We start from the raw sequence: 21,929 nt of genomic DNA on the forward strand, positions 1-21,929 counted from the left end.
GGGGCTTTTTTGTGAAGATAATTTATGCAAATTAGTGCTGTATATAAGTAGAGTAACAGACAGCCAAAAAGGGGTACACCTGCCTACAATGCCCAAACTTGGAGCATGCAGATATATGAGGGCTGTCACGGAAATACCACACTGGCAAAAATGTGGCCTTTTTAAATTTTTTATGCTAAATTGTGCTGTATATAATTAGAGTAACAGACAGCAATAAAAGTGGTACTCCGGGCTACAATGACCAAACTTGGAGCACGCAGATATATGAGGGCTGTCACGGAAATACCACACTGGCAAATAGTGGCCTGTTTTTTTAAAAAATGCCAAATTGTGCTGTATATAATTAGAGTAACAGACAGCAAAAAAAATTGGTCCTCCGGCATACAATGACCAAACTTGGAGCATGCAGATATATGAGGGCTGTCATGGAAATCTTTAAAGAAAAGAAAAATAAACCAGCTCACCAGTGATGCATTAGTTGAGGTTTCGGAGCAGGGACCCGCTGTATCCAAACGTATAAAGTCCAAAAGAAGAAAAATGTCCAGCTCCACCGAATCCGTGAAGATAAAATTTCTTTATTCACAAACTTGTAACATAGAGGGTACAAACTTCAGCACAAACCATGTGGGTGTGAATCTCAACGCGTTTCTGGAGACTAAGCTCCCTTAATCATGATGGTCATGACAATATACCATCTTTATTTCCATCACCAGAGTGAGATGGCAAAATGCGTGAATAAAAGCTAAAAACACATGCTGGTAGAGAAACTACTGATGAAGGAGGAAGCCACCAACACAGCTTGGGCACTGCAACCACCCCGGAAGGCAGGGTTAGCATGGCCGAAATGTGGCAGAAATTTATGAGCACGCCACAACATCTGGCACCACCATCTAATGCAGTTCGTATTAGCTGGGGGCAGCATTACAACTACATGGTGGTAGAGTACTTGTCCACACATCTCTATATGGGTCTGCCCCACTTAATTTCTCAGTCTTCAAATTTGACACAAGGCCTGAGCTTGCCCTTTATGTCATGGAGGTGCTGGCCTGTCAGAATGTGTGTTTAGTATGGCAGGGGATGTGATTACAGACAAGAGCATCAGGATGTCCACATTCAATGTGGGGAAGCTAACATTCCGTAAAATGAGCCAGTTGTGGATAACACAGGACTTATCTATATCTTTCGATGACTAGACTACTATACCAGTCCTACCCAGCCAGTATTCAACTCTATTTGCCATTTGTTTTCTTTGAGTGCCTCCTTCCCAAATAAACAAAAATACTGCGTTGGCTACCTACTCCTCCATCTCTTGCATCCACACTGCCATGTCCTTTTTCCTTAACCTCCTCTTCCAGTTGGACCTCCACCTCCAGAAAAAACACAAATAGTGTTCCATTACTCCTACCTTACCTCTTCCACCTATACCACCACGTTCACCTCTTTCTCCGCCTTGGACCTGTGTCTCCTGGCTCTAGAGTACTAGTTTTAGTTTTGTCAATTCTTGGTTATTTTAAGCCAGCTCCTTAAAAAAATTAAAAAAGACTAAGAAAAAATACAAAGAAATTGTGTTGGATTACTCCACCCTTGCCTTTTCCATCTATACCGTCATATCCACCTCTTTGTCCACTTGGACCTACGCCTCCTGATTCTACTTTGCTAGTTTTATTTTTGTTAATTCTAGGTTGTTTTAAGTCAATTCCATAAAGAAAAAACAAACACTGAATAAAAGAAAAAAAAATACCACTGTTGGATTAGTCCTCCCTTGCCTCTTTCATCTACCCCATCAACCTCCTCCTCCACTTCGACCTCCACCTGCTGATTCAACATTATTATGATTTTATTTTCTGTTACTTAAAGTATTTTCCCAATATACATTTGTTTGCGGGGCACTACCTGCTTACCCGCATTTAGCTTCCTTTCGTGGCCCCTTACCCCTTACTATGACCATTTTATAACACCGAAGTTTGGGTTGCCATTGACTTCTCTTTGGGTTCGGGATTGGGGTCCAGTTCGTGTCATGTTTGGATACCGAATGGAGATTTTAACTCTAGTTCGTTCGAACCCAACCATCCATGGGTCCCCTCATTCCTGTTTGTGAGCACTAGAGATGATCAAATTTGCCAAAATTCTCTGCAAATTGAATGTTCCTTATTATGCTCTGGAGTCTGCCAAGATCCCAGAATATAATAAATGCAGATTGTAAGAAAAATAAATAAATAATACTCCCCTCACCACTCACCTGTCTCGATATCATCGTAGCCTGAAATACTGTCCTGGGTGCCTCACCTTTTCCCCTTTTCCCTTTCACACCTATTCTCTTTGGCTTCTTCAATCCAGCCTGCAGCTTGGACATCACACGAGAGATGCACATCAAGTAACTGCACAGCGTACAGTGTGCTGTGACGTCTGAGGCTAGTATAGCTGGAAGCTGCAGCCTTGATTGAAGAGGGAGAAGAGAATGTGAGAAGGGGGAAGGGGAAAAGAAGAGGTACTGAAGATTAGACAATGGGTTGTGGGCATGGCAGGATAGGTGAACTCTTCAGGTGAGGCTTATTTTTGTCATGATCCTGTCTAAGTTTGTTTCTTGCTATTCTCTACCTGGTCTGGTCATGCGGGGGTTAACCTTCTTTGCCTCGTTTTGGGATCTGTTTTGCTATTTCAGCCCATGGCTGCCTGCAGGCAGTGTCAGCTATAGAGCTATAGTTCTTGCTCCCGACTTGAGCAATTGACCCCTTTACAGCCTCATTTGTCCTCTGCCCATTTACTCAGTTCCATTGCCTTCCCATTCCTGTCTTCCCCCCTCCTCTTGCTGTGGGCTCCCTGTGCTCTGACATTGGTATCTGACCCGGCTTGTCCTCTGACCTGTTTTCCTGTCTCACATCTCAGGCATCTCTGCTCCTGACTGGCTCCGATTTCTTTGGCTTGTATCTGACCATGTGTATTGCTGTTTCCCCTGGTACTGTGTCTCCTGTCCGTTCCTGACCTGGCTTGTCTCAACACTCTTTTGCCACCTAGTGGTGCCTGCGCTGCCGCTCTGTAGTGTTATGTCGTGTGTGCAACCTATCTTCCCTCTCCAGCACCCCCTGGTGTAGGTGTCACGATATGGCACTGCTGCAGCATTACCATTTTTAAAAAACAGTTTCCCTGACTCTCTATGGTTCTGCACAATGGCAGCAACTGGCCAGTATTTTGCCAAATTTGTGCAAAGCTAATTGCAAAAAATCCGTATTCTAGAGAATATGGATTATTGTAAAATTCAAGAAGAAATCAATTCACTGAAATAAATTTGTTCACATGTAACAAGCACAATTATGTCTGAACGGATCTGTAGATTGCAACAAAGAAGTCCATCTTTTCTCCCACGCTTAGGCTTACTTTTCTATGCTGGGAAGAATCTTATTGCATCAGACATTAACTTTTTGAGGATTTTCTAAGAATTCTAGTAAATTAGCATTTTGAGTACCATCTTTACTGTAATTACAGATGCCAGAAAAAATCAGGACTAAAGTATTTATTTGTTTCTTTAAAAAGCCATTACAAAGACCAGGAAACAACCAATACAATGGATAAGTTATATCCTTAAAATGAAATGAAGGAAAAGCCCGCAATTCTTTCCCTAAGGCATTTTATTAAAAAGTCAATTTATTTATTTTATTTCAAAGGTGTAATTCGAGCCTGTATAGTACTTATTTCTCATGTAAATTATCCATTACTCTAGAGGACTCAATCTATATATATATAACAAGAAAATGCAGTAAGCTGTGAAATAGCAGAAATATGAATCAGTTCCTGTTCTGCAAGGACACAATATGAAATAAAGTATGGGTTACATTATTTTGAAATTATAAATCAAATAATGTACAGTATGGCGTGTAGGTGTTATAATACTTTTAGATGTTAAAGTGCCTTCTTCACATATAAGTGATTTTTTCACAACCACCAAAAAATGTTTTTCGTCAGCGTGCTAGATCTGCTGTCACCTGTTTTTGGTACGTGTGTATACTTTGACCATCTTTTGTCATTTGTTTTTCTCTTCTGCAAAAAAAAATAATGATACACGTTTCCCAAGCTGACACCAGTTAGTCAGTGAAAAATACCAGTATTCTCTCCATTTTTCTTTTTTTCACTGACTTTTTCAGTGAAATGAACAAGTTCACTTCTCAAAACGGACCATAGAAGGACACGTGACCAAAAAAACTTGACATGTGAATAATCCCACTGAATATAATGTGTCAATGTGCAGTTAGTGTTCGTGAATAAAATTGAACACACCTGGAGGACAAATAATGATGTGCGAAAAAGAACTTAGTATAAGATCACAAAATATAAGCCTGTTGGATAGTGTCTTTAAAGCCTTAAAACATATGATATTGATCAACCTCTGTAAGGCCATATTCACACATCAGCATTTGGTCAATAATTTGTCTCCTATTTTGAAAGCTAAAAATGAGACTAGAACCTACAAACAAGAAGACTGCTTACAAATACTGATAATATACTGACAAAAAAACTTGAAGAGAGAATGAGGCAAAAGAATGTAGCCATGTCTTTCCTACAGATAGAGTTTGCATTTTTACCATGTGGCTCACCTAAAATGTTAGAGACTGTCAAAAAACTTTTTTGACATACCTATTGAAATTTTGGGTAAGATCATACTATTTAAACATTTACACTAGTTCTTACCATAAAGTCAATTTTGCAAACAACATAATTGTACAGATTCTAAAACACTAGTATTACTGATGTTCATTGTATAAGTAACAATTCAAAAATATCATTTAAATGAAAGCACACTGTTCACAGGATAACTGCTATCTTTTTGCACAAAAGACAAAGCAAGCAATCTCATTTTTTTACTTACATTTTATGCTTTTAAATGTGTTAATTGCATTCTTGTCTTTATGGCAAAGTCTCATTTAAAAACCTAACACTTTACATTCCTGAAGCTTCATCTATAATTGTTACTTTAGTTGTTTTCATCTCCCAGAATAAAGTAACATTTCTGGTGAAAAAAATGAAAATTGTGCTATTCTGTGAAGTTTTTTAAATATATTTTTATATATTATAAGGTTGCTGCTGAAACCTCTGTTGGCAACTGAGTAGCACTGCAATCAATCACTTGACAAATAACAGTACAGGTTCCAGCTGAAGTTGACAGGATACAGTGGGATAATTTGCAAAATTATGACACTCAGATGAATAAAACGTTTTAGAAAATGTTGAAGTACATGTGTTGAAGTTTCATTTTTTTCTCCTGCTTTAAAAAAAAATCAGTGTTCTTAAAAATTATATTTTTGCTTATTTCAGGTCCAATTATTTCATTCCAAAATAGAACTAAATCAAACCAGAGCACAGCAGGAAAACTTTTCTTTTTATTTAGAAATATGGCTATGTGGATGTAGACAGTTTAAAATACAAACCCATATTGCGTTTTAACAAGAGGAGGTATCCAAATGACAAGAACTGAACTAAGAAGGTAAGATAGTTCTTGGTTAGAAATCCTAACATGGGAAAGGTGTTACTGCCTTATGGATGCTTTATTAAACCAATTTTGTAAAAGAAAAATATCTGACATGTGACAACAATATGTACAAGCAGGTCATTGCCCATTAGGAATGGTCCAGAAGTACTGCTGAATTAGGAACACTTCCAGAAGTTAAAGGGGTATTTCCAGCTCCAAAATCCAATATGTAGTAGGTCTAGTAATAATATTAGCCAATAACTCCAACTACATACCTAATTGGAGGTATTTGCTAGTATTATTATTATTACACCTACTACATATTCAGATATGATCTAGAAGATGGGAATAAATAGCCTTTAATGCCTGACTATGCACAACACTTGCAGCAGGTCATAACAGTCAAAGGGTGCTTTATAGAGATGAACGAATCAATTTTATGCAAATTGAATCCATGTTGAATTTTTAGGAGTTCATTGAACACAAGAAATCTCAACAATTTGAGATTGAATTTGAATGAATTGGCATAAATGAACACATTTTACACATTTTTTGAAGATTGCATGAGCCACAAATGGTTCATATGACTGGGGTCTTGTCCATAATAACTTACAGCTATCACATCACATGGTATAGCACAGTCAATAAGGGGTGATAATCATAGCCTCTATAAAGGCAGAGGCAGGGAATACAGTCACCTCTTTAATGGGAATCTATATAATGGGATGACCATGAGGCAAAAATTCTTCAAACCTTACAAACACATCTCAAAAGTTTCGCTATTCTCTAGTGAGCTTCTAAATGCTAAAGATGCCTGTCATAGCAGAGAAACATTTTTTGAGACTGCAGTAATCATTAACCCCTTTCTGACATCAGACGAAACAATCCATCCATGCGCCCTGAGCCTATTTGACCAGGCACGGATTATTACATCCATGTGATCACCCACGTGCACAATCGCTGCCGGGAGTCAGCATATTCTGACAGCTGACACCCAGCACTAAGGGCGAGGAGCCGTCACAGACCGCTCCTGGCACTTTAACTCCTGAAAAGCCACAATTGAACATGATTGCAGCATTCCGGAAGCTGGCAGAGGGATAACAGCCCCACTGCCTTTGGATCGGAGACCTCTCGGCGTGACGCAAAGTCCTGATCGTTGCCATTGTGACACATTGTCGTCATGACGATATTCAGGTCACCAGACCTAGGAAACTTGCTGATTATGCCCAGCGCATGATGAGCAAGTTTGTCTGTCAGTACAGAGCCGACAGTTTCTACAGCATGCCGCTGTATCCCCATGCTATAGAAGCGATCAGCCTGCAAAATATGATTGTCCTATAGTGGAACTACTGTATATACTCGAGTATAAGCCGACCCGAGTATAAGCCGAGACCCCTGTTGTGAATTCCGTTCTGGAGCTCCCTCCTGTGGTTGCTAATGGTATTTTTGTGAGTTCTGCCCTTGGGCTCCCTCTGGTGGTTTCGAGTGGTACTGCTGCTCCTTTAGCTGGCTGTAGCAGCTGCCTCCACTGATCGCCTTGCCTGGGTTTGTTATTTAAACCTGCTCTGGGCTTTAGTTCATGCCAGCTGTCAATGTCTTAGGTTGGATTTTGTTCTCTCCTTGGATTTCTCATATGGCCTGTCCTTGTCAGCAAAAGATAAGTTTCTGCTAGTTCTTGTTTGTCCATTTGCTTTGGACTCTATTGCTTTGCAAATATGTCTCATTTTGTCCAGCTTGTCACTATGTCATTTTCAGGCTAGCTGGAAGCTCTGGGAAGCAGATTTGCCCCTCCACACCGTGAGTCGGTGTGGAGTTCATTTTTGTAAACTCTGCGTGGATTTTTGTAGTTTTTAATACTGACCGCACAGTATCCTTTTCTCTCTGTCTATCTAGTTTAGTAATGGCCTCCTTTACTGTAAACTGATTTCATTTCTGTGTATGTCATTTCCCTCTCCACTCACAGTCAATATTTGTGGGGGGCTATCTTTCCTTTTGGGGTTTTCTCTGAGGCAAGATAGCTTTCTATTTCCTTCTTTAGGGGTAGTTAATTCTTAGGCTGTGAAGAGGTATCTAGGGAGAGTCAGGAACATCCCACGGCTATTACTAGTGTTGTTGTTAGGATTAGGGACTGCGGTCAGTAGAGATACCACCTCCTCAGAGCTCGTCCCATGTTGCGTTTTAGCCACCAGGTCATATCAGTGTGGCCTCTTAACCACCAGGTCATAACAGACCCCTAATTTTGCCACAAAAAAAATGGGAAAACTTAATGACTCAAGTATAAGCCTAGGGAGGAAAATGCAACAGCTACCTGTAAATGTCAAAAATAAAAATAGATACCAATACAAGTTAAATTAATTGAGACATCAATAGGTTAAGTGTTTTTGAATATCCATATTGAATTAGGAGCCCCATAAGATGCTCCATATTAAAATATGCCCCATATAATGCTGCACAAATGCGGATTATGGCCCCATAAGATGCTCCATACAGACATTTGCCCCATATAATGCTGCACAAATGCAGATTATGGCCACATAAGATGCTCCATACAGACATTTGCCCCATATAATGCTGCACAAACATTGATAATGGCCCCATAAGATGCTCCATAAAGATATTTGCCCCATATAAAGCTGCACAAACATTAATTATGCCCCATAAGATGCTCCATGTAGACATTTGCTCCATATAATGCTGCACAAACATTGATAATGGCCCCATAAGATGCTCTATGTAGACATTTGCCCAATATAAAGCTGCACAAACATTGATTATGGCCCATAAGATGCTCCATGTAGATATTTGCCCCATATGCTGTTACCGTGATAAAAAAAAATCACATACTCACTTCTTGTCGCTCAGGCCCCTGGCACTTGCTATACTCTACTGCTCCCCATTCCACTGCCACCGCCGGCCGCCACTGCGTCTTCCCCATCCTCTGCACTGACTGTTCAGGCAGAGGGCGGCGTGCACTAATCGCGTCATCGCGCCCTCTGACTTGAGTGTCACTGCAGAGGATGGGGAAGACGCAGCGGCGGCTGACGGTGGTGGAACGGGGAGCAGGTGAATATCGCGCACTGCGTTATACTCACCTGCTCCTGGCGTGGTCCCTGGTTCCCTGGCACCAGCAGCTTCTTCCTGTATTGAGCGGTCACATGGTACCGCTCATTACAGCAATGAATATGCGGCTCCACCCCTATGGGAGTGGAGTTGGGTCCATATTCATTACTGTAATGAGTGGTACCATGTTGTGACCGCTCACTACAGGAAGAAGCTACTGGCGCCGGGGAACCAGGCACTGTGCCAGGAGCAGGTGAGTATGATTACCCAGCTACTGCTCCACCTCCCCTGCCGACCCCTGGGTATGACTCGAGTATAAGCCGAGAGGGGCAATTTCAGCCTAAAAAAATGGGCTGAAATTCTCGGCTTATACTCGAGTATATACGGTAAGTAAAAAGTTAGAAAAAAGTTTTAAAAAAATGAAAACACTTGTAAAAGTATTTAAAAAAAAAAAATAAAATAATAAAATCTAAATATATTACATCTTTTAATAAATATTAGAATGAAAATATATATATATAAACAATAAAAGTGCACATATTTGGTACTCGATCTATAAAACTGTCCCATTAGTTAACCCCTTTAGTGAACACCATAAAAATGCTTTATCATCATACTGCCAAACAAAAAGTGGAATAAAACGCGATAAAAAAGACGGATATAAATAAACATGGTTCTGCTGAAAACATCATCTTGTCCTGCAAAAAACAAGCTGCCATACTACTCCATCAGTGGAAAAATAAAAATGTTATAGCTCTCAGAATAAAGCAAAGCACAAATAATTATTTTTTCTATAAAATAGTTTTTATTGTATAAAAGTGCCAAAATGTAAAAAAGATATAAATGAGGTATCCCTGTAATCGTATTGAATATAGAATAAAACTGCCTTATCAATTTTACCACACATGGAATGGCATAACTCCACCCCAAATGAAATTCCCATGTTGCTGGTTTTTGTTCATTTTGCCTCCTTAAAATTGGAATAGAAAGTGAGCAATAAATGTCATGTGCCCAAAAATGTTACCAATAAAAATGTCAACTGGTCCTGCTGAAAACAAGCCCTCACATGACTCTGTGGGCCAAAATATGCTAAAATTATAGCTCTCAAAATGTGGGGGTATAAAAACAATTTTTTGCAACAAAATGCTTCTTTTAGTGTGTGACAGCTGTCAAACATAAAAACCCAATATAAATATTGTATTGCTGCAATCGCACCCACCCGAACAATAAAGTCGCTTAATCACTTATACCACACAAGGAACGGCGTAAAAAATAGATAAAACCAATTTTTCACATGCTCTTTATTTTTTCATTCTGCCTCCCAAAGATCGCAGTAAGGCTCGGGGCACATTTATCCTGCGCTCTGCGCTGAGCGCTTACACCAGGTTTTCTGTGTAAATCTCTGAACTACATGAATCAGACGGAACCCCCGGCAGATGATTCCCTATAGTGATGCAGATGGAGGCAATGTGGATGACATCTGACCTGTGATCTGGCAATTTGTCTTTTTAGGATTGCATAAAAGTGCTGTCGGCCACAGATTTCTGTACTTCTGAAATGAAGGACACCGCTGATCAAAGGCCAGACGGAGTCGATAGTAACTCTGCTGCCTCATAGTGAATGGATCCCTAGGGGGTTTCATCTGCATCATGTTTACACTCCCTGACAGAAGTTATGTTGCTTGTCCATGTTATGTAAATAAAAGCTTATAACCTGTCTCTAAATTCATCCATTGTTTGTATAAATTATTCTTTTGAAAGCTGAAACCCTCCGAAATGTGGTTTAGGTTAAGAAAATAAATTGGCATCAATGCAGAAATATTGATCAGTTAATGGACACAGAATGATCACATTTTGGCAAGACAAAAGTTTTGTCGCCCACAGAAAGTAATGTGATATTCAAACAAATAATTAACTTAAAATAAAAATATATGTTGCATAACATTGGTGAATGAAGTTGTGGTGCTATTAGAGTCATATTTAATATTTTGTGTGACTTCCATGAGCTTGAAGAACTGCATCCATGCAGTTCAACAATGAATCATACAATTTATTAATGAAGTCATCAGGAACAGCAAAGAATGCAGTCTTACAAGCATCCCAGAGTTCACCTAGATTCTTTGGTTTTGTCTTCTAAGCTTCCTCTTTCATCCTACCCCAAACATGCTTAATGATGTTCATGTCTGGTGACTGGTGTTGAGCGATACCTTCCGATATGCAAAGGTATCGGTATCGGATTGGATCGGCCGATACCAGCAAAATATCGGATCTCGCCGATACCGATACCCGATACCAATGCATATCAATGGGACACAAAATATCGGAATGGTTACCAGGGTCTGAAGGAGAGGAAACTCTCCTTCAGGCCCTGGGATCCATATTCATGTATAAAATAAAGAATAAAAATAAAAAATATTGATATACTCACCCCTCCGACGGCCCCGGCTCTCACCGGTCCAAGCGTCTGCCTCCGTTCCTAAGAATGCAGAGTGAAGGACCTTCGATGACGTCGCGGCTTGTGATTGGTCGCGTGACCGCTCATGTGACCGCTCACGCGACCAATCACAAGCCGCGATGTCATCGAAGGTCTTTCACTCTGCATTCTTAGGAACGGAGGCACCGCTAAGAGCCAGAGTCCGCCGGAGGGGTGAGTATATCAATATGTTTTATTTTTATTATTTATTTTTTACATGAATATGGATCCCAGGGCCTGAAGGTGAGTCTCCTCTCCTCCAGACCCTGGGAACCATACGCACCGCACACTTCCGATTCCGATTTCCGATATCGCAAAAATATCTGAACTCGGTATCGGAATTCCGATACAGCAAATATCGGCCGATACCCGATATTTGCAGTATCGGAATGCTCAACACTACTGGTGACTGGACTGGCGAGTCCTTGAGCACTTTGATCTTTTTTGCCTGGAGGAACTTTGTTGTAGAGATGGATGTATGAGATGGGGCACCATCCTGCTGCAGAATTTGACCCCTTTTATGATTTGGAATATAAGAGGTAGCTAATACTTCTAGATATTTTAGGCTATTGATATTGCCTTCCACCTTGCAAATGTTTGGCACACCCCCATACTGAATGTAACCCCAGACCATGATCTTTCCACCACCAAATTTAACTGTTTTCTGGGTGTATTTTGGATCCATACGGGCTCCAGTAGGTCTCCTGCAGTATTTGTGGCAGCTGTGGTGTAATTCTACTGAGGATTCATCAGAGAAATCCACCTTCTGCCACTTTTCCAGCATCCATCTGTTTAGCAGGCTGTGGGACTTTGCAAATGCCACACTTTTTTTATTTGCCTTTTGTTTAGTGTTGGCTTCTGGGCACTGATTCGACCATGGAGGCCATTTCAAGACAGAATCCTACAAACTGTTCTAGTTGACACAGAGACTTGAGGTGACCAGGCCTGTTGGAGCTCTGCTGCAGTGGAAAAGGGGCTTGCTTTGGATTTTCTAACCAACAAACGTTCCTCCTGAGCAGTTGTCTTGCGGGGTCTGCCAGACCTGGGCTTGTCAAACACATCTTCAGTCTCTTCTAATCTTTTTTTAATTCTTTGTACTTGACACTGAGACACATTAAAGGTGCCAGCCACCTCTGCAGTGGATCTGGTTTTCAGCTTCTTGATAATCCATGCTTTGGTCACAGGGTGGATTTTTGGCATGTTGTCAGAGCTCAAGCTGCAGTTCAAGTGAAGGTCTGGGGTGCTGGGTGATTTCTTTTTATGCACACACACTAATTAAATGATCATTTACTGAGCACAGGTGAGGATGGAAACTAGGATGGGGTGCATTATATGACCAGGCGACAAAACTTTTGTCTTGACAAAATCTGACCATTCTGTGTCCATTAACTGATCAATAGATCTGCATTGATGCCAATTTATTTTCTTAACCTAAACCACATTTTGGAGGGTTTCAGCTTTCAAAAGAATAATTTATACAACTAATGGATGAATTTAGAGTCAGGTTATAAGCTTTTATTTACATAACATGGATAAGCGACATAACTTCTGTCAGGGAGTGTATATGGAAGCCCCAAAGTAAGTGCTCAGCGTAGAGTGCTGGATAAATGTGATCCCAAACATTATGTAAATGTTCCCAATAAACGCTTCAACTCAATCCACAAAAAACGCAAATTCTCATTCAGGTCTGTCATCTGTTAATGGAAATATAGGAGACTTCCTTGTTACCGGCAGCACAAAGGCTCTGGAAAAGCGAAATGGCTCCTCACCCATCAAAAGAAATTCAGCAAATTCTGTGCTCCCAAATCCAAATGCCCCCTCCCTTCTGAGCCCCACCGTGTTCCTAAACCACATATTGCGTCCACAGTGTACCTAAACCACATATTTCGTCCATGTTTGGCATTTCTGAAGCGATGAAAGCCTGCCTAACTTATGGGTGCATGCCTCCAGAAGCACAGGTTGGGCATAATGTACTGGTGAGTGCAACGTACTGGTCACTACAGCGTACTGTCTCTACAACGGCAGTTTGCACTTTTCACTCGTAAACATTTGTTTCTGGAAGATACTCTTGGAGTCAAAATCATCACTACACCTGTAGATAAATTCCCCAAGGGGTATAGTTTCCCAAATGGGGACACTTGAGGGGGAATTCTGCTCTTCTAGCAATTAGGGGCTCTGTATATGGAGTCAGCAAACTATTCTGGGGCTAAAACAACATTTTGGTGGTAAAAATGTACCGTATATACTCGAGTATAAGCCGACCCGAGTATAAGCCGACCCCCCTAATTTTGCCACAAAAAACTGGGAAAACTTATTGACTCGAGTATAAGCCTAGGGTGGAAAATGCAGCAGCTACCGGTGAATTTCAAAAATAAAACTAGATGCTCCATACCGTTCATTATGGCCCCATAGCTGTGCCATATAGTGCTCTGCACCATTCATTATTGCCCCGTAGCTGTACCATAGAAAGCTGTGCCATATAGTGCTCTGCACCGTTCATTATTGCCCCATAGCTGTGCCATATAGTGCTCTGCACCGTTCATTATTTTCCCATAGCTGTGCCATATAGTGCTCTGCACCATTTATTATTGCCCCATAGCTGTGCCATATAGTGCTCTGCGCCGTTCATTATTACCCCATAGCTGTGCCATATAGTGCTCTGCACCGTTTATTATTGCCCGATAGCTGTACCATATAGTGCTCTGCAAAGTTCATAATTGCCCCATAGCTGTGCCATATAGTGCTCTGCACCGTTCATTATTGCCCCATAGGATGTGCCATAGAAAGCTGTGCCATATAGTGCTCTGCACCGTTCATTATTGCCCCATAGCTGTGCCATATAGTGCTCTGCACCGTTCATTATTGCCCCATAGCTGTGCCATATAGTGCTCTGCACCGTTCATTATTGCCCCATATATGTACCATAGAAAGCTGTGCCATAGAAAGCTGTGCCATTGCTGCTGCTGCTGCAATAAAAATAATAAAACACATACTCACCTCTCTTGCTTGCAGCTCCTCAGCGTCCCATCCCGGCGTCTCTCTGCACTGACTGATCAGGCAGAAGGCGGCGCGCACACTATATGCGTCATCGCGCCCTCTGACCTGCACAGTCAGTGTGGAGAGAGAGACGCTGGGAAGACAGAGCGGCGCCCGGCGTGTGGAACGCGGACAGGTAAATATGTAATACTTACCTGCTCCCGGCGTCCCGCTCCTTCCCCCTGACAGCTGGTCTTCGGTGCCGCAGCCTCTTCCTCTATCAGCGGTCACCGGCACCGCTGATTAGAGAAATGAATAGGCGGCTCCGCCCCTATGGGAGTGGAGTCCATAGTCATTTCTCTAATGAGCGGTCCCACGTGACCGCTGAACAGGGGAAGAGCTGCGGCACCCAGAGACCGTGGGACGGGCAGGGGGAGCGCCAGGAGCGCCGGAAGCAGGTAAGTATGCCTCAGCGCCCTCTCCCCCTCACCCGCCGACCCTGCCGCCGACCGTGACTCGAGTATAAGCCGAGAGGGGCACTTTCAGCCCAAAAATTTGGGCGAAAATCTCGGCTTATACTCGAGTATATATGGTAGTTATTTTTTTATTCATTGCCCAATGGTATAAAATTCTGTGACACAACCATGGTGTCAATGTGATCACTGTACCCCTACATGAATTCATTGAGGCGTGTAGTTTGTAAAATGGGGTCATGTATGGGGGGTTCTGCTGTTCTGGCACTCATGGGCTCTCCCAGTGGGTCATGGCACCTGCAAACCATAACAGTAAAATCTGGCACTCCTTGACTTCTGAGCTTTGCACTGTGCCTGAAAAATATTTCCTGATTACATGTAGGGTATTGGCGTACTCAGAAAAAAATGGATCTCAGTTTGTTGGTAAAAATGCATTAGAACATTGTCTCTCTCTCTCATTACTCTGTCATTTGGCAAATATTAATAATTATGGTAATCCTAATTGACCTAAAACGGGAAAGGTTTATTCTGATTTCATGTCAGATATTAAGAAAAACATGCATATGTGTCTTTTTATATAGTGTATGTAAACTTCTGGTTTCAGCTGCATTATCTGTGATTTTTAAGCCGTAAGATTCTATACTAAAACTTTTGTTTAGCTATAAAAATAATAAAAATTACAACATTTTTGCTACCTGTCTGTTATAGTGGGATAATTCCACAATGATCACTGAACTAATTTGAAATTGACAAAAGTAATATTAATTTAAATGTACTGAATATCAACTATTGAAAATCAGACATTGCCTCAACAGAAACATTTAAAGTAAAGAAACTAATGAAGCTAATGAAACTGAACTAATTATCTTTCTATCTCACATATGTTCCCTACCTGATCTATCTATCACATTAAATTACATCACACTTTTCCCTGTATTGGAAACCTGCTGCCTCGGAGTAACCCTTGACTCTGCCCTGTCCTTCAAATCACACATCCAAGCTCGTGCCTCCTCCTGTCGCCTCCAGCTCAAAAATATTTCCAGAATCCATCCTTTCCTCATCCCTCAATCTAATAAAATGGTTGTACATGCCCTAGTCATCTCCCGCCTCGACTACTGCAACATCCTTCTCTGTGGCCTACCTTCCAATACTCTCGCACCTCTCCAGACCGTCCTTAACTCCGCTGCCCGACTAATCTCTCTCCTTGCTACACTCCTGTTCCCCTTTTGCAAATCCCTTCACTAGCTCCCAATATCCCACCGTATCCAGTTCAAACTATTAACACTGACCTACAAAGCCATCCATAACCTTTCTCCTCTGTATATCTCCAATCTAATCTCCCGATATCTTGCCTCATGTAATCTCCAGTCCTCCCAAGACCTCCTTCTGTCCTCCACATTTAATCATTCCTCAGCCATTATCCTCCAAGGCTTCTGCCAAATATCTCCATCCTCTGTATTTCTGTGCCCCACCGTATCCGATTATCCACCACATTCGGATTCTTCAGATGGAACCTGAAATCCCATCTCTTCAAGAAAGCCTACAACCTGCAATGACCTCACCGCTACTTCAACACCATCTAAGCTACTGCAACCCTAAACTCACTGGCGCCTTCCCCATAATCCTGTAAAATGTAATCCTAAGGGCTTGGTCCTCTTCCTTTTGTACTAGTCAACCATTGTAAATTTGTCCACTGTAATCAATATTTGTATTTTGATGTAACCCCTTCTCATATACAGCACCGTGGAATCAATGTTCTATATAAATAATTAATAATAAATAATAAAATGGCATAAACAAACAAGATGTTACCCAAAAAAAGACTAAAAACAATTTGACCATAGGGACATATCAAGCTAATGAGAGTCTTGTAATTTGCACCAACTTCCGAAGAGATCAGAGGTGTACGTCAAGGTCAAGATACATCAGTGTCAGATTGCACCCACTTTCCTTGTCGTGGCCAAAATGGACTTCATGGAAGATGACATGAGAAAACCACTGTTGAGACCAAATCCACAAAAAAGCTAAACTGGACTTTACTTAAAAGGCATATCGACAAGCCACAAATATTCTGGGAGAATGTCCTTTGGACAGATGAAGCAAAACTGGAGCTTTCTGGCAAGTCACATCATCTGTATGCTCACAGACGCAAAAATGGAGCATACAAAGAAAAGAACATTGTACCTGTTGTGAAACATGGAGGAGGCTCGGTTTTGTTTTGGGGCTACTTGTTGCATCTGGCATAAGATGTTTTGAATCTGTGCAGGGTAAAATGAAAGCTATGAGTCACAGATCATGTGTCCTCTAACAGGATAATAACCAAAAACACACAGCTAAAAACATCCAAGATTGGCTACAGTAAAGCATTGGACTATTCTGAAGCATGCAGTCCCGAGGCACCATCACACCTGAGAGACTTGAAGCAATTTGCTCATGAGGAGAGGGCCAAAATACCTTTGGACAGGTGCAGAAGTCTCTTTGAGAGTTAGGCTGGTTTCACACTTGCGTTTTTGTCTGCAGCGTTTTTTGCACAAAAAACGTATGCGTTTTTTTCCCCTATATTTAACATTGAAAACGCATGCGTTTTTTGCACATGCGTTTGGTCGCGTTTTCAAACGCATGCATTTTTTGTCTGCATGCGTTCATTTTCAAAAATGCTACCTGCAGTATTTTCTTGCGCGTTTTTTTGCCGCGAAAAAACGCATGCGTTTTTTTCGCGGCAAAAAAATGCATTGCTGTCTATGTAAACGCATGCGTTTTTAAGCACATGCGTTTGTTTGCTCTAAAAACGCATGCGTTTTTATAGAAAAAAACCAGAAAACACACTGAAAAGCCACCCACCACCATCAAGGTGATAAAGGGATCCAAACCCTAACCCTAATCTACCCCTAACCTCACCCCTAACCGTTTAATGAACATTTTCTGACAGTCATATTGCCACGTATTTAAGTGCCACGTATCACGTATTTCAGTGCCACGTATGCCACGTGCCACGTATTTAAGTGCCACGTGCCACATATTTAAGTGCCACGTGCCACGTATTAAAGTGCCACGTGCCACGTATTTAAGTGACACGTGCCACGTATTTAAGTGCCACGTATTTAAGTGCCACGTGCCACATATTTAAGTGCCACGTGCCACGTATTTAAGTGCCACGTATTTAAGTACCACGTATTTCAGTTGCACGTATTTCAGTGCCACGTATTTCAGTCACGTTTAGGGTTAGGGTTAGGGGTAGGGTTAGGGTTAGGGTTTTCTTGTTTTTTCTTGTGTTTTCTTGTGTTTTCTTGTGTTTTTCTATAAAAACGCATGCGTCTAAAAAACGCATGCGTTTTACCGCGTTTACATGCGTTTTTCAAACGCATGCAGATAAAAACGCAAGTGTGAAACCAGCCTTACAAAAAGTATTTGTACTGATTGAAAGGTTGTGCAACAAGATATTACACTAAGGGTATCATCATTTTTGTGCAAACCACTTCTATTAGTTTTTTCTTCTGTTGAACCACAATTTAAAAGAAATGTCTGATTTTTATTAGTTGATATTCAGTAAATACAGGTCCTTCTCAAAAAATTAGCATATAGTGTTAAATTTCATTATTTACCATAATGTAATGATTACAATTAAACTTTCATATATTATAGATTCATTATCCACCAACTGAAATTTGTCAGGTCTTTTATTGTTTTAATACTGATGATTTTGGCATACAACTCCTGATAACCCAAAAAACCTGTCTCAATAAATTAGCATATTTCACCCGACCAATCAAATAAAAGTGTTTTTTAATACCAAACAAAAAAACCATCAAATAATAATGTTCAGTTATGCACTCAATACTTGGTCGGGAATCCTTTGGCAGAAATGACTGCTTCAATGCGGCGTGGCATGGAGGCAATCAGCCTGTGACACTGCTGAGATGTTATGGAGGCCCAGGATGCTTCAATAGCGGCCTTAAGCTCATCCAGAGTGTTGGGTCTTGCGTCTCTCAACTTTCTCTTCACAATATCCCACAGATTCTCTATGGGGTTCAGGTCAGGAGAGTTGGCAGGCCAATTGAGCACAGTAATACCATGGTCAGTAAACCATTTACCAGAGGTTTTGGCACTGTGAGCAGGTGCCAGGTCGTGCTGAAAAATGAAATCTTCATCTCCATAAAGCATTTCAGCCGATGGAAGCATGAAGTGCTCCAAAATCTCCTGATAGCTAGCTGCATTGACCCTGCCCTTGATGAAACACAGTGGACCAACACCAGCAGCTGACATGGCACCCCACACCATCACTGACTGTGGGTACTTGACACTGGACTTCAGGCATTTTGGCATTTCCTTCTCCCCAGTCTTCCTCCAGACTCTGGCACCTTGATTTCCGAATGACATGCAAAATTTGCTTTCATCAGAAAAAAGTACTTGGGACCACTTAGCAACAGTCCAGTGCTGCTTCTCTGTAGCCCAGGTCAGGCGCTTCTGCCGCTGTTTATGGTTCAAAAGTGGCTTTACCTGGGGAATGCGGCACCTGTAGCCCATTTCCTGCACACGCCTGTGCACGGTGGCTCTGGATGTTTCCACACCAGACTCAGTCCACTGCTTCCTCAGGTTCCCCAAGGTCTGGAATCGGTCCTTCTCCACAATCTTCCTCAGGGTCCGGTCACCTCTTCTCGTTGTACAGCGTTTTCTGCCACATTGTTTCCTTCCAACAGACTTACCATTGAGGTGCCTTGATACAGCACTCTGGGAACAGCCTATTTGTTGATAAATTTCTTTCTGGGTCTTACCCTCTTGCTTGAGGGTGTCAATGATGGCCTTCTTGACATCTGTCAGGTCGCTAGTCTTACCCATGATGGGGGTTTTGAGTAATGAACCAGGCAGGGAGTTTTTAAAAGCCTCAGGTATCTTTTGCATATGTTTAGAGTTAATTAGTTGATTCAGAAGATTAGGGTAATAGGTCATTTAGAGAACCTTTTCTTGATATGCTAATTTATTGAGACAGGTTTTTTGGGTTATCAGGAGTTGTATGCCAAAATCATCAGTACTAAAACAATAAAAGACCTGACAAATTTCAGTTGGTGGATAATGAATCTATAATATATGAAAGTTTAATTGTAATCATTACATTATGGTAAATAATGAAATTTAACACTATATGCTAATTTTTTGAGAAGGACCTGTATAAACTGAAAATTAATTTTGTCAGTTTCAAGTTATTTCAGTGCCCATTGTTGTTTTTTCTTACTTTACCAGAAGGGTACCAACAATTTTGTTAACATTTGCATTTTGCCAACATTTTTCAGAGTGAAGGAGAAATTCTTCATTTGAGTTATCCATTTTTTAATTACTTCAGTGACAATCATAAAAGAAAAAATACTTCATACCTTTTCCACAGAGCAGCACTGTTACTCCGATATGGGTTCTGTATTACCCAGCAGTCACAAGCTTGTGTTATCACATGAACTCTGCAGCCAGTTGGTGTCAGCTCAGTGGCTGCAGCTTTTCATCATTACACCATAGTGGAAGTCTGTGACATATGGCCGCCAGGAGACACAATGCTGACAAAGCGGAAACTGCGCCATTGAAGAAGGTAAGTATCAAGTGTTTTCATTTTCTGATAGGAACTGGAGTGATTAAGGGGTCATACAGTAGTGGATCACCCCTTTAGGCTGGGGCACACTTGGAAGTGTGATGAGAGAAACTCGTGCGAGTCTCACGCATCAATACCCGGCACATGCAGCCGCACGCTCCGGTCCAAATGCAGGCAACAGTGTCGGGTATTGATGCGAGAGACTCATGCGAGTTTCTCGCATCACACTCGCAAGTGTGACCTCGACCTTAAGCTCAATTTGATTTTTCTATGTCATATATATCAAATAACATTTACAAATAGCTAGTAACTTGCTATTTGCTATTTTATTCAATACACAATCTGCTTTTTTCATATTGTCTATGTTAAATTGATTTTATTTTGAATGAAAACAAAAACATATGTGCAAATTGTCCTGTTGAAAACTATGTTGAAACTTATTTCTGTAGAAATTGATATGTTTGGGACAGATTAACACACATTTTTTCACCTTTTTTAAACCATAACTAGGAAAGGATCGTGTAGTATGAATATCAATACAGATCCTGAAACATTTGTATCCGCACTTTGTTTTAGGTCTGTAATCCAAATTTGTAACTTACAGGTTTTATATTTAGTTTCCAGCAATCCTCAACATCCTTTATAATATACAATATTATAGTGCTGAGTTAATTTCTTGAATAAGGAGAAATCACATAGCAGAGTGAACATATGATAATGAGGATGCTTCTTCTATAACCATTTAATAAACTCATGGCAAATCAAACTAATGTGAAGGAATTCATTATCCTTGGATTCTCCAACCTTCACGGATTTCAAAATGTTCTGCTCTTATTTTTCCTGATAATGTACATCACTACTCTCTCTGTCAATATTTTTCTGATCACTTTAATCAGGTGTGTTCGTCAGCTTCATAAACCCATGTATTTCTTTCTTGGAAATTTATCTTTCCTTGAGTTAAGCTATGTTACTGTAACTGTCCCCAAAATTATAGTCGATATCCCAAGGAAGATAAAAAGTATTTCCTTTTCTGGCTGTATGACTCAGCTTTTCTTCTTCACTTTCCTTGGTGCCACTGAGAACATTCTTCTTGCGATGATGTCTTTTGATCGATTTTTGGCGGTGTGCTACCCTCTGCGCTACACGAGCATCATGAGTCATAGAGTTTGCTCCATCCTACTGTCGGTATGTTGGGTTCTTGGTTTCTTGACAACTTCTTTTCCTATTATCAAAATATCACAGCTACATTTTTGCAGTGCCAATGAAATTGACCATTTTTTTTGTGAAGCTGCTCCTTTGCTAAAACTCTCTTGCTCTGACACTTACTTCAAAGAACTGACTGTTATAATTTGCGCTTTGTCAGTCATTCTAAGCTCAATATTACTAACCATGATGTCCTATGGGTATATTCTTGGAACAATTCTGAGAATTCCATCTGCAACTGGAAAGCAGAAAGCAGCTTCTACCTGCGCTTCACACCTTATAGTGGTTACAACTTTCTATTCCACAACATTCGTTATGTACATTAAGCCCACGGCTAGTCAAGGATCTTTAAACAAAGTGATGGCATTGTTCTATGCTGTCTTCACTCCACTTGTTAACCCATTTATCTACAGCCTACGTAACAAGGAAGTTAAAGAAGCCCTTGTACTGTTTTTTAAAAGAAGAACTTGATAAAATATTTACTGGGTTATTTTTCTTCAAGAGATTTATAGGATCAATAGTTTATTTGTGAACGATCCCACTATGTGCGAACTAGCCACTAGGTAATGTATTCATATTACACGCTCACATGTTGTCTATCACAAATCTCAGGTAGGTAAAATGTCCTACAGGCTCCTAATCCATCACAAGTCAATAGGACACTATCTGCTACCACCCCTTTTACATACAGCACATGAATTAAGCACAC

General features: G+C 40.9%; 1 protein-coding gene across 1 annotated transcript; it reads left to right on the forward strand.

The window, feature by feature from the left end:
* Positions 1-20,770: 20,770 nt before the first annotated feature.
* Positions 20,771-21,691, forward strand: LOC143795041 (olfactory receptor 6B1-like). Its single transcript, XM_077280992.1, has one exon. The coding sequence runs from the start codon at positions 20,771-20,773 to the stop codon at positions 21,689-21,691; it is 921 nt and encodes a 306-aa protein (XP_077137107.1).
* Positions 21,692-21,929: the final 238 nt, after the last annotated feature.

The sequence above is a fragment of the Ranitomeya variabilis genome, chromosome 1 (assembly GCF_051348905.1).
Source record: "Ranitomeya variabilis isolate aRanVar5 chromosome 1, aRanVar5.hap1, whole genome shotgun sequence".
Lineage (NCBI taxonomy): Eukaryota > Metazoa > Chordata > Amphibia > Anura > Dendrobatidae > Ranitomeya > Ranitomeya variabilis.